Here is a 14,363-nt window from a genome sequence, read left to right as displayed (position 1 = left end):
AGCCTGGGTCAGGCCCATGTGTGCAGTGTGCACAGCTTTGCATGAGGATCCAATACAAGACAGACCATGGGGGTTTGGCTTTCCCCTGAACTAATGAATTTTTTTATTTTCTTTTGCTATTACCATGGAAGTAATAGTGAATGAAGTCACTGATGGAAAATCTGCAATTAGTTTTTGGAAAAAGCCCTGGATTGACCAGTTTAATAGGACTCAAACCCATGCCCATCTGTTTCTGCATCTCTGCTTGCCAAACTCACTTGGATTACCTGTGTGACCGTGTTCTCACACCAAATGCTTTCTTCCCTCTGAACGTGTGTGTATTTTGTTATGGAAAAGGACTAATGGCACCAGACAGGGTAAGTCTGCCCTAATCAGCACAGCTATTCAATAGTTATGAGAACTCCCTCAGTAATGAATATTTGGCATAAAGTTGCAGTCTTGCTTCACCTGAGCCTAAAGAAACAAGGGAAAATCCTGCTGTGCATATACAAAAGAAGAAAATACATTTATAAGATGAAAAAGTCCAGCCACAACCTTCTATGCCTTTTCAAAAAATAAATGGCAATTTTCCAATCAAAGGGGCAGTTCATATTAAAAAGGCAATCTATAGAGTTGGCTCTCGGGAAACAGTGAATAATTAACTGCAAATGCCTCCTGGAACAGGGAGCTTTATTAATGCATTCAGCTAAGACTTCTTTGCTTTTTACTGCAGAACTAAACGCAAGTGGCCATCTCTCCTAGAGTTTGCCCCAGCAATTCTTTCAAGATTTTTTGGAAGATACCCCAGTGGGTGACTGAGAGCCAGATATCTTGCTTTTCTATGCTTTTTTTGCTTATCCCATCCCACAAAGACTGACTTCCTCAAGGAATATGCTCAGAATTACTAGGGGAGATTCAGCATTACAATTCTTTTATGACTTCTAGCCCTACATATTTTTGCAGAAGCACACAAGATGGATTTTTGGCCTTGTAAATTCAAGTTCAGGAAGGAGCACGAGCTGGGCTGTGCTGATAGCTCTTCAATTTTGTTACATAACCCCCATGGTACTGAGATTCAGCCAAGCCCACTCAGCTACCTTCACACCACTCACACACGGAGTTGTTAGTTATTCAGATTTATAGTCTGATGCTGTCATTAATTGTCACTCATATATAATCAATGGGACAACAGGCTGGGGCTGAGTTTGTTATAAACAGCAGTTCTTGACCCTTGAACACTAATATGTTCTAGTGTGTGCAATATGGAAATGTAACAGGAGCTGTAACTGGCTCTACAACATAAACAAAAATAAAATGAAGAGAGTTATGCAATCCTTGGGGGATATTCCAGCTCATTAATCAAGTGAATGCTGACAGGACCTTTCAAGCCAGGAAAGGTGAAGCACCCTTTCATGCTGGATGGGTAAGAATAATTAACACTGAAGAGGTTGTACAGAAGAATATTAAAATGAGAATATGAAACAATTTAAAAGACTCTCACATTTGCTCTGAAAGGCAGAGACAGCTGCTCTAGATTTTGTTTAGTTTTTTGTGTTGCTCCCTTTAGGCTTACATGCCATTAGCATGTGATGGTCTTTCTTGGGATTTGGACAAATAAAGTCTGCTGATTACCAAATATTTATAAACACTTGGCCAGCACCAGACAATCAGGGGTTTTGTTCAACCCTAATTACCCTATTACACTTATCCCTTAAGTATTAATATGTGTGTAAGCCTTCAGGTTTTGAACTTCAAAATGAAATCTTCAGAAATAAGACCTGAAGCATGTGATACCAAGAGGTAAGTCTCCTCATATAAAGCCTGATTTTCTTAACCCCCTTTTATTGCTGCTCAAGCAAGCATGTGATTTGCACCAAACATTAATTCAAATGAACTGAAATGTCAGGCTGCACTGCATATCCAGCCAGGCTGAGAAGTTCAACCTGAAGAGGTTAATGCATCCATGTGGTCAATTATACCTGGGCAGCACTAGTTGTACAAAGCAGTACTTTGATGAGGACACTACATAAATGTCCCACAATAAAAATGGTATTGGGTTTCAGAAACCAAATACTCACAAACCTCTGAATTAAATTGGAATTAATTGTGCCACAAAGCAGATGGATATCTTCAGTTAAAGACTAATTATTTACCTGTCCTTTCAATGTTGTAGCTGGTTGGCTGGAAGCCAGTATTGTCTATGGCAGCATGGTACCTGAAAGTTCTTCACACTATTTTTAATTTCAGAATTGTAAAGAACAGTAGCATGTCTGGGAAAAAAAAATGGGGATATTCAGTGCTTGCACCATGTGGAAGCTATGTTACTTTTATTGCAACTGTGCTGCATGATCTCTGCTCTTACTTTAAGACATCAATAGCTATTTATGCACAGACAGCAGCTATTTTTAATAGTCCTCTAAGTGTCATGACTCCTGGAGGCAGCTTGCTTGCTTAAGGGCAGTTTTGCCCATGATGAAACAGTGAATTATGGGCAGTGCGTCTGTCCTAGTAGGATTACAAAGCCAAACTCCTCCCTAGCAAGACTCCAGGGAAGAGTTCAGCCTACAGTGTCTAAAACTGTTGAGGACACAAGTTAAAGCGGCTGCAAAGCACAGGGAGAGCTCCTCCAGGAGCACTAATCACTGAGCAACCTTTGCTCCAACTCTGCTACAGACACAGTGAGGGCACGACTGAGGACAGCAAAGTGTGTGAGGATCAAGGATTTACTGTCCAGCCTCAGGCTCCTCCAGCCTGACTACATCTACAGGTGGATTTGGCTCAGCTTGCAGAGGAGTCTTCTGACTTGGTTTCCCTTAGAGGGAAGGTAACCAAAAGCTCCATCACTAACGTGCTCCCGTGGGGACATCATTCCCCTCAGCCCTGGCTGCCCTGCCACAGCACCCTCTGTCAAACACCTGCTGTGGTGTGACCCACTGAGAGCTCTGCTGTTCCCCAGTGTGCTGGAGCCCTCACTCTTTTACAATCCCTCTCCCAGCTCCCAGCCCTTTCCCTTTCTGTTGTGGTGTCTCCAGTCTCCTGAAGTGAACATGCTGCCTGGGGAACCCAGGGAGACAATTTGGCCCACAAATCTGTGCAGTACAAGAGTAGGAGCTTCCAGAGCAGCAGGACAATTCCATGGCCACATCAGGAGCCACCAAGCTCACAGGTGCCCCAGGTACAAGAGGACTGTCAGCAAAATCACTGCACAAAAGCAATGATGAACACAGTGCTTTGGGAATCTGGGGGAGCAACTATTTCAGGAGAAGTATTGTGGACCTCTGCTTCCTTGGGAGGCCTTGACAAGACCGTGGAACACACAACCAAACCAGCCACTCATCTGGATTCAAGGCCTTCAGTCTGAAGTCATGGTGGGAGAGCTGCTTCCAAAGGAGTGAGAGCTGCTTGCCTTCTACTGCAACTTGCCTCTCAGTTTCCCCAAAATACCCAAAGGTACCACTTAACAATCATTTTCCATCCTCCTCCATATTTATCAGGGAGGAAGTTACCTGGGAAAGCAGCTGCCCCCCAACATGGAAAGGCAGAGCTCATGGTGAAAACGCTGCTCTCAGAGCCTGCACCCTGTCTCTCACACCAGCCACCGGAGCCTTTTGACAAACTACCAATCCCAGATTCAATCTGCCCCTTTATATTTTGGCTCTGGTGTTACAAATTTTAGCAGAGCTCCTAAGACTATTTGTTTTCTAAACCTAATGCATGCCAAACATCTTCAGCACGAACACGAGTCTTGCTGGGGCTTTGGCTGATGCTTATTTTTAAAAATAAAAAAGTAGGTACAAGTTGATCAGAGATGAAACTGCACTTTAAACATGCTAAAAAATCCAGGCTGGGCCAGAAACTGATTCTACCCAGAAGTGACTATCTGAGCAAGCAAGCAAAAAAATTATTAATAAACTATTTGAAGATACTTTGGATTTAAGTTTCCCCACAGGTGTCTTCCTCTGCTGTGATGTTTAGACACTTACATAAATACACAGAGGTTTGAGGTCATGCCTGTTCAGAGATCACGTTATGCAATATGATTTAAAACTTGAAAAATAACAGAGAAATGAGAATAAGAAGCTTATGACTGATGAAATTCAGGCATCTGGCAAAACAGTTTCCTCAGAGACTGCAGAAAAAAACCAAACAGAGATGACCTGAGAAACCTGGAATACAGGACAATGTTCACCACCCCTGTCAGATTTACTACTGAGGTCAAAACCTTACATTGTTGTCAGACTGAAGAGAGATGTGTTACAGCTACACAAAGTGTACTGCTAATGCTAACAGCTGGGGAAGAGACAACCACAAAGGTGATGATTTGTCACTGTTTCCACTGTAAATCCCTGCTATCAGGGCATCTGCAGTGACTTGTTTGTGTTCTCCTGCCACACTCAGAGAATCCAGCCAAGAAGGAAATAAGTTTTCTATCAGAAAAGAAGCTGTACTGGGCTTTTAAAGCTCCCTGTAGGGTCTAGGATAAATACACTTAAATACACTTACACATCTGTCACCTGCCTCCACCACTCCCAGACTTATCTCAAGATAGGTGAGGACCAGTAGCAAACACTGGTCAGAAAACTGACACCCAGAGCCATTTCTCTAACACTCCCCACTGGGCTTCCATAAAATCTCAGGACTGACCTCTGGCATGCTCCCTGAAGACACCATGAAGAGGGGGTACTTACTCCCAAAACTCTGTGACAGGAGAGGTGAAGTTAGTGGCATTCAGCGATATCCAGAGCGTTTTGTTCTTCCTGAGAGTGTCTTCCACACAGGTGGGCGTGTTCCACTTCTGGTGGCAGTGTGCCCATGGCAGCACGCTCTGGAACGACTGGAACAGGTAGTAGAGTCCCCAGGCCAGGATCACGATGTAGTACACATTCAGAAGGGACACAATCACTATGGAAGCATAACCAATTCCTGCCAAGAAGGGGACAGACAAGAAAAACGTGCAGATGTGACAGCTGCTGCACCTTGTGACCTCCTGGGGCTGGTGCCATTCCCACTGTGCTGTGGGCTTGTTTCCTGCCCTGCCCTACTGCTGATGGAAACTCAGCTCAACCACACGTAAGCACAGACCTGCCACCATCTCTGGCACTCAGGGCTGAGTTTCTGGCTAAGGTTTGCTGACACTGAGGGGAGGACTGCAGGAATCAGCCCAATTTAACACTAACCCAGCTACTTCAAGTTTTAGTAGAGGGAAGTCAAGGCATCAGGCTTTGCTTGTTTGCTGCATCATCTCACTTCTTAGGTTGCCTATGGGGGCAGCCTCACTCTTGGCACACTGTCCCCAAGCCAGCCTTCCTGGAAGCAGCTCAGCTGGACAGCACCTGCACCACTCAGTTATCAACTGGCTGGGCTCAGTCTGTAGGGGGGGGGAAAAGACATTTCTTGAATGAGTTAAGAAGGAATCAGTGTGAAAGCAGTGGTTTCTGCCTCAATTTCACTTGTGCAAAGGAAGCGTGGTATTTGTGGATCTTATGGTTATCTGGATCAATCTGTGCTTACACAGTTTGCCAATTATGAACCACAAGCAAAATAAAAATACTTCCTTTAAAAATTTAGAGCTGTCTCTTACAAGAACCTGTGAGGCCCCCTTTAACATCACTCTGATGGATATTCCGGCACTTGGGATTTTTATATATAAAATATACTGCCTCCTATTTTACAGTTTAAAACCTTGTTGCAGCAAGGAGTCTTTATCACCAGAGATTATTTTCATGTCAGATGGAAACAAGGACAGCAAGTGCTACTTATTCTGTACATCTGCATTTCTTTCAGCTAACCACATTAGCTACACTTTCTCTTTATGGATGCCTGGGAGATTGCTATTTAAACAAGGAACATTCCTTCTTCCTCCTCCTCCTCCTCCTCCTCCTCAAAAAAAAAAAAAAAGTTTTCACAAAAGTGGGAGGAGGAGGAAGAAAATTAAACTAAAGCAGCACAATTACATCACCCTCAGCAGCATTCTGAGTACTAGGTGGGAGGGTGAGCCTCAGAGAAAACCCCCACTTCTGCTTGGGGTGACATCAGGGGAGAGAGATGCCTGGAACAGCAACAGTGGCAGAGCTAGAGACACACCAGTGTGAAGTGCCCACTCTTTCCAAATGGGATTTGAACAGGGCCACACGTTTAGGGCAGTTATTTCAAATGATTCTGCCTGTGCTGTCCAGCTGTAAAGGGCAATCTACACACAGGACAGGCATCCTCAGTCATTTTTCTAACCTTTCATTTTTCCCTCTAGTTAACTTCCAGAGCAGCCTTCACACTGTTCCTGAGAGCACTGAGCAGGCAAAAGCCCTTTGATAATACCAGACCAACATTTGCCAGGACCTGCTCAGTTATGACCAAAGCCCTGTTCCTGAATCCCACCAATAAATGCTGTCCAGGTTTTGACTGCATCAGTAGCAGAATGAGAAACTTTCACTTGGAAGATGGATTTTGACTTCCAGACCAAAATAACATTTCAAAGATGGTTTCATTAATGCCATCTAGCCTTCCAAGACAACACTTTCTCTGATACCTGTAAACAAAATGTGCAATTGCCTTTAAAGGCATAATATGCAACTTCTTTCTTGGTTATTGGCAGTTTTGGCAGTTAACAAGTTGATAGCATCAAAATCAATACCTCACTTTGTCCTTCAGACTCTCTGACTTCTACCTTTCCAGGAACCAACATCATACCCTTAATTACTAGAGCAAATAGCTGAGTTAATGGACATGAGGGGAATGGTGCTGCTACATATGGTTTACAGAGGACTCTTTAAGCAGTAAAGCACAACAAGATGTACTAACCAGTGAAAATAGGGCAGATCTTTTCCCAGCATGTAATTCCACCTTCAGAGGTATACTGTCCTAGCACCACCTCCAGGAAAAACACGGGAAGACCTCCCCCAAACAGGAAAATGAAATAAGGTATAAGAAATGCACCTGTTGAGAAAATGCAATAGTACATAATGAGATTAAAGGAATGAACTTATGCATGATCATTAAAAAACCTGGCAACAGGCACATAAAAACAAAGAAAGGTATTTGATACTTTCATATCACTATGCAATAATCTTATTCTGGGGTATTTTTGCCCATTTTTTCTGCAAAAAGGATGAGTATAGGCTGGAAAGGGCATTTTCTTACCTCTTTAAAGTGAATATCTCCAATAACAATGGCAGATTGTTAGGCACACAATACTTTCATATGGCTCAAACTACTTTTATTCTGAAATTCCCCAATCTGAAATCCTAATGGTCTATTATTAATAGCATCCCTTCTAGTTAAAACTCAGTTGTAGCAGAAGTAAAAGAGCAGGATGGGTTCAATAGCACGACATTAAAAATTGCTGGATTTTTTTTTCCCTAATAAAGTTTTAATAAAAACTATTCAGTGATGAAACAATCTCTCCTGAAGACTGGTGCGGGAGGCAGAAAACACAGGTATGAACAGTCCTCTTAAAAACTGGATGAAGGCACTGAAAAGCAGGGAGCACGGGGCAGACAGAGTGATTCCTGAGCGTGGATGAGAACTCACCTCCGCCGTTTTTGTAGCAGAGATACGGGAACCGCCAGACGTTGCCCAAACCGATGAATCCCCCCGCCACGGACAGCAGGAAGTCGATCTTGCTCGCCCACTTCTCCCGCTGCGGTGGCTTCCCCTCAGCCTCATCCTCAGGCCGTGTCCCCGGGCTCTTGCCAGGGGAAGGTTTGAGGATGTCCTTGTGGAAATCTTTCAAGCACTGAAGCTTTTCCTTTGTTGCCATATTTCTGCTTTCTACACAGAAAAAGAACAAACAAACAAACAAACAAACAAAAAAAAGAGGGGTTTATTAAGCGGTCTTTTCCAGCTGAGCTCTTTAACACTGCAAGAACTGTTTAGCCAAACTCGTTCTATACAAAACAGTGTTGTTTATTAAGCTGAGATAGGAAAATACTTCTGATGACTTCACTGACCAGGAGAGGCAAAGTCCCCCTGACTGCGTGGTCACCTCTCTGCAGGCAGAGCAGTGCAGAGCACCGTGAAGCTCTGGCACTGCTCGCTGCTGACCTGCTGCCTGCAGGGAAGGGGTGCCCCAGCCACGCTCCCCGTGCTGGCTCCTGCACGTGGTGCTCCTGGGCAAGTGTCTAATGCTGCTTCCATGCCCAAAATAAAGTACAAATCACTGCATCTGGTTCCTTCCAAAACATTTATATGAAATACAGAATAGTAAATCTCACCTTTCCAGATAAAACCCATTCTTCTACTTCCCAATAATTTGAGCGATCCTGTATTATTTACTGCCTGCAATTTCCATTCCCTGAAGTACTATAAACCTTTCAGAAAACTATACATTCATAAAAACTGCAATGGAAAGTCATTTGTTCTAATCAGCCTGCAGGAACTGAAGAAACCTTTTCAGTTTATTCCATTTTCATAACTGCACTGTTTTCCCTTGACATCCATAAAGAGACAAAAATAAGCCTTTATATTCAATTATTGTGAAATGCACACCTATGCAATGGAACAGTTTGTTGAGAATGATGGCTCCTTAGTTAATTAAAAAATCAGTGGCTTGAGTTATATTAAATCATAGCTGGTTTAATAATTTAGATATATAATTTATTATCAAAATCACAGACATTCAAAAATAATAACAGAAAGAATTATTCTAACAAGTGCCTTTTTAACCAAGACTTTCTAATGAAAACAACTGAGGAGTAACTCGTAGCTTTTATGTTAACTGAGATGTCAGGCATATGTAGCCAATTAATTCCCCACATAACTCAAGTGACTTCAGCTGGCTCTGACCAGTTATTATTGCATAGTGTGTGGATACTGAAATTTCCACCAGAACCAGGCAAACAAACAAGTTTGTTCCAGATCACAACCACTCGCTGCTTATACATGTCATTATGAGTATAGTCCTAGAAAAATCATGCTGCAGATTATCCTGCTTGATAGCTGCCAGCCTCCCCCGTACCTGCACACTGGTTTTGATCTCTAACCTGACTGAGCTCGTGGCAGTGACCCGAGGATTGAGCTGACATTAACTCTGCAGGAAGTTTTTAATCTGAAGATGATTTTGAGATAGATATGCATCACTGTACCTGCAATGCTTTCCATTCACCACGGAAAGTTTCAGAGGGCTAACACTGCCACAAACCACAGCAGCTCCACACTCGCCACGCTGGTGGCCTTCCAAAGCAGGCACTGTGACAGCAGCTGCATATCAGGCCATGATCTAAGGAGGGACTTTAATCTCCACAACGTTAATCATTATGACTTTCTATTGGTTTTTAAACCAGGCCACTGGTGACACGAGCACTGCAATACCTCGTGATCAACAGCAGAGAGAGCTCACAGAAGGAGAAAGTGAATCACAGGGTGATGGACCATCACCACTGCACGGGGAGGAAGGCAGGACATATTCCACCAAAATAGCTCCTGTTGGTCACTGTTAGAGACATGGTATGAGATAAAGCAGTGACGGAATAAAATTGGTAAGGCCAGCTCTGTAACAGTCTGTAGGCACTTAGCTGCTTTTGGGCTTAATTCACAGCAGCTACCTTGAGTTGAGTATCATGAATTGAGATTAATGGAGGTGCCTCTAAAATGGGTTTCACAGCAGCCTTAACCTCCCCGAGAAACCTGCATCTCACACCAAACCCCAAACAGGCACCATCCTGCAGAAACTCCGGGAGCTCTCTCTTGAGGGAGAAAAAAAGTGGACATAACTGCTTTTCTCCAAAGAGGTGGCTGGTGTCCTGCTCTCTCTGCAACAGCTACCAGGTGTGGAGAAAGCTCATTTTTGCCTTCTTTTGCTGTTTGTGCTCCTTGAATCGCTATCTTTCATCTTACTGGAGCATGTCACAACCATCAGGCAACAGGCTATTCTGGGCTGAGGAATGGAGGGCATTTGGATCGTCTCATGGAAGGAAGCTGTTCTTCACAGGGGTTACTGAAACACTCATCAACAGAGGGGGAAAGCGTGCAAAAGAGAGAGGCTCACACCTAGTGTTTAGGGTATGCCCTTTTTTTGGTGAGCCAGTGGGACAGCCGTAAACCTGCTTAAGAGGGCACAGAGATATATAGATTTATAGATCCCTGCAGGATTAGGTTTGATATAGGAGCTTAACTGCTCCCCATGGAGACTGATACTGGAAATACCCTAAAACAGACCACTGGGAACACAGGCTCCCCTTATGTAAAAAAACCTAAGGAGACCTGCAGCATTAGCCACCTCGAAGATTAAAAACTCTTCAGGATTGCAATTTTTTGCAATCTACTTTTATCTTGTGACACAGAGGTCTTTATTTTTCTGCCAGCTCTAATCCTCTTGCCTGTGGATTTACTTTGACCCAGGTGTTAGTCAGTTGTACCCAGAGTTTGGAAGGCTGACCAGTTGATTGCATTCTGTAAACCCTGACTCTCCCTGGGACAAGGTGACCACCCTGTGGTTTGTCCCAATTAGCTGCGCACAAAATGTGAAGTGGTGCCTTTCCAGACCCCTTCTTTGTAACTGAATGGAACTGTGTTATAAAAAGGGATTTCTAATTTGTCTCAAGATTCCCCAAATTAACGGCTGTGCTTGAAAACCTAATTAGTAAGTGTAAATTATGCTCTAGCCTTAGCTGGAGTGTGGTGACAGATCGTGATCTCTCCCTTAGTCCATGCACTCACAAGGTCATGCTTCCTTTTGGGGTTGTTTAACCGTATGGGTGGCAGGAGAGGAGCCACCAAAACTTTGGTGCCAGTCACCAGCTCTCAATAGTGGGGCACACCACCTATCCAAGGCTTGCACAAAATTAGTAACAGCCCAGCTTTACTGTGTACAGACTTGCTAAAATCCCAATTGTGTCTGGAGGACCGCAGCTGTGGCTGGCAGGCACGTACTGTCCACCAGTACCACAGGAATTGTCACTAAGCGGCCACCTGGGACTGTGGTCCCAGCCCATGTCACGTTCAAGGGATGTTGGATTTATCCCCCTTTGCTGCCAACCATTGGTGTCCACCCAGCCATTCCCAATTACAGGAACTGTCTACAAAGGCTGCAAGGGTGGGGGGTACGGGCGATTCTCCCTGGTGAAGAAAAGCCAAGAAAAGTAAGTTTGTTTAGTGAAAGGCATTGTCTTTTTCCTTAATGGGGTTGGAGTTTCATTTCCTTTAGCTATGTCCCACTGGGTGAGGCTAAAATGGCTCTTAAGGGAAATAGTCTGACAGAGATGCTGAAACAATATGTTGTCACCGCCCAGGTCAGAACCAGAGAATAATAGGTTATTTTTACTGTATCACTTAGTGGGGATGGTATCAGAGATCTAAGTCCATCAGATTCCCCCAAGGAAATATATTGTGAAAAAATGCTCTTAGAACCACACAGTCCAAAAGGAGCGATCCAAGTCTGAGGCATATGTCTGCCTCCCAGAGACACACGTCTGCCTTCCAGGAGCCACATCTGACTGTGAGAGAACCCCCTCCAGGAAGCTTCAGATGGCCCCAGGAAGCTTTGGCTTCATCTGATGAACTCAATATGGATAAATAAAAAGCAGCAGTCAAGCCTGCTATTTATGGTGTGCCCCTAGGCTGAGCCCAGTCACACTGCAAGAGCCTGATCTGATAGGAAGGGGAGAAAAAATCCAAACTGGGCCAGGACCAGAACTGTTCTCACACACACTGGTACAAACCCTCATTAACTGAGGATGGAGTAATCAATTATCAAATCAATGCTGGTAAAATATGGAAAAACAGAACAAGGGATCAAGCATGGGCACTTTGTACTTCTCAAGTATCTGCTCACTGGTGTGGCCAGGAGGCCCTTCCACAGAAGAGCCACGTGTCTGTGCCTTGCACAAATTTCATCAGGTGAAATACCCTGCAATAACCCAGGCTCTCATGCTGCTCCCCAGACTGATCAGTCTTTGACGCACAGGTGAAAATACCCCCATAAGAAGAGTGCTTTCACAGCCAGCCTGGCTTGGGCCATCCCCTGGGCTACAGCTATCAGGAGCCAGCACCTCAGATAACCCATACCCTTTAAAAAAATACTGGCACTGAAATGTAATCCCTCATAACACAAAAACCATGAGGGGTAGAGGAAGGAGAAGGCTGCACAGAGGGGGCAGACGGTGAGTGATGCCCATGAGAGAAGGCCACCAGCACAGCCAGGACCTGCTGGTTGTCAAAAGAGACACAACTCCCAGTACTGCTGAACCACTGACTTTTTTTGCCAGACAACCCATGGATTACACATCTGAAAATACACTGTGCTCAGTTTTTGCTTTGGGATTACAGTAATGATCTGCTCCAAGCTTCTTACAGCCGAAGACAAGCGACCAATGCACAGCAACACCTTCCAGGAGGAGCCTCGAGGACAAGCACATCATGGATGCCACCTCATTTCATAGTCACTAAAAATCAAATCTTTCAAACAGTATTTTTTCCAAATGCCGATGGAAATGGGAAAATCAAAGTCTGCCTGAACACACAGATATGTGTTTGTAAATATTTACACATGCTAAAATGCATGTCCTGTCTTGCATCTGAACACCAGAAACCATAGCAAAGCAGATACTTATTTTTTTGGCCAATGCATATAAACTTTGATTAAAGATACAACATCCTGAATTGTTGACTAGAGTGGTAACTGAATGCTTTTCTAGCTTTTCTGTTGGAAAACTAAAAGCAAAGTACACATTTAGAGTGTCTTTCACCTTGATGGGAATGTTGCTTGAAGAATGACTGTATGGCTGTACCACTGATTTTATGGACTATTTTTGCAATATGATGTGTATCATCATTACTTCTGCTTTTAAGGACCCTTCTCTAGTAAGTTCAGCCTGTGCAGAATGTTTATCTTGAGCTTCTCAGTGCCCTCTCATCCATTTCTGCCTCAATGACTTTTGAAAGACAACAGTTTACCACATTATAATTAATTCTTCTAACCCTGTTTAAGCTCACTGATTCTTTAGACATTGCCATCTCTCTTATTTTTCTGTCATTTATTTTGTATTCTGAAAATTGAAATAAATTTTATTCCCTTAAAAACTGAGCTTTCCTAGAACTGCCAATCTATTTGTGGGTTGGCTCTTAAAAAAATTATTATTATTTTTCATTCACATTCATGAATATTTCAAAATTAGATGTCCTGATTGCTGGATCAGAGCTGGTCTTCAAATAGGCAGCTTCCACTTTCATTGAGAGCAATGGAAAACTGCTATTGATTTCAACAGTAGTAGGATCAGGTCCCAAATAAAACTGCATTTACTATGTTTGGCTCATTTCCTAGGATTACTTGGAACTTTGAAAGCTGTAATTCTTGATGTTGACAGCTCTCCCTCCCTCCCTCCCAGGGCAGTGTGGTTAAGCCAATCGATACATGATTAAAATAAACAGCCCCTTGATCAAACTCATGGCTTCAGTGCAAGTCTTTCTGATCTGGAGGAAAAAAAAGCCTTTATGTCTGCCAGCCCTCAAGGCCCACCAGTATCCAAGGAGCACCTGACTTCACTTATTGTCCCTAATTCATATCCAAGTTCATTCTGCTTCATTGAACAAGATACCTACAATTTCTGAAAAATAATACCACTCTCTACTGCACACACTGCCTCTCCCTCTTAAAAAGTGCCTCTAAAAACTCCCTGAACTACAGCTCACTGTTCTGTCTTTAATGGACTCCTCTTTTTCTGTATACTTTTCCCTGGGTTTGGGTTGTTATTTTAACCCTAGAATCCATTTGTCCTTTCTTCTTAGGTTTTGCTCCAACTTTCTCCATCTCCTTTCTCACGTCTTCATAATTTCCTTTTCTTTCACTGTGATGCTTTTTTTAGTCTTCTAAGACTGACTGGAAAATCTGCCACTGAAAATTTTCTAGGAGGAAAATGAACTTCTTTATAAAGCTGAAGCCTACTCTGAAAGAAAAGCCCTGGGCTTAATGCAATTTCTTTTTCATCAGTTGTGGTCTGGACAAAAGGTATCTTTTTTCCCTACATGTTTTTTTTCTTGCTGCTGTTTCCATTCATGTTCTTCAAATGCTTCAAATAGGCACCATGTCACAGCACCAAGCTGTTATAAAATCCTGCATCTTTGCTCAGATTTCAGCAGCAGAAAAGCTGCAGTCACATAATACTTGATGCTCATTTTGTTCTACTTATTTATGTCAAAGAACAAAGCAGTTACAACTAAACCCGGAACAGGAGGAAATGAAAAACTCCTTTTCCGTTGTGTGGGGTGGAAAGGAGGAAAATGAATACCCACAAATTCCAATGGATTTCAGAGGGAGCATGACCCTGACCCTAAACAGGGGCTGGGGCAAAGATGATGCTCCCCAGCCTCAGAGATGGAGCCTGATTCCCCAGGAGATGGACAGGGCAGTGCTAGCAGTCAGCAGGGAGGAGCATGGGATGCAGTGGAGGTCT

At 43.5% G+C, this 14,363-nt stretch overlaps 1 protein-coding gene across 5 annotated transcripts in view; it reads right to left on the bottom strand.

The window, feature by feature from the left end:
- The window catches only part of SLC6A6 (solute carrier family 6 member 6), a 57,545-nt gene that overhangs the window by 26,064 nt on the left and 17,118 nt on the right, over positions 1–14,363 (bottom strand). For all 5 annotated transcript variants that reach the window (XM_059856564.1, XM_059856565.1, XM_059856566.1 and 2 more), the window contains 3 exons: positions 7,507–7,746; positions 6,778–6,912; positions 4,668–4,902 (listed from right to left, as the gene is read on the bottom strand). In XM_059856564.1, the coding sequence (XP_059712547.1) occupies positions 4,668–4,902; positions 6,778–6,912; positions 7,507–7,746 (610 nt within the window). The remainder of the gene's footprint in view (positions 1–4,667; positions 4,903–6,777; positions 6,913–7,506; positions 7,747–14,363) is intronic.

Source organism: Haemorhous mexicanus, chromosome 11, assembly GCF_027477595.1.
Source record: "Haemorhous mexicanus isolate bHaeMex1 chromosome 11, bHaeMex1.pri, whole genome shotgun sequence".
Classification (NCBI taxonomy): Eukaryota; Metazoa; Chordata; class Aves; order Passeriformes; family Fringillidae; genus Haemorhous; species Haemorhous mexicanus.
Note: the sequence above shows the minus strand (reverse complement) of the source record. Positions and strands in the feature narration are given on the sequence as shown.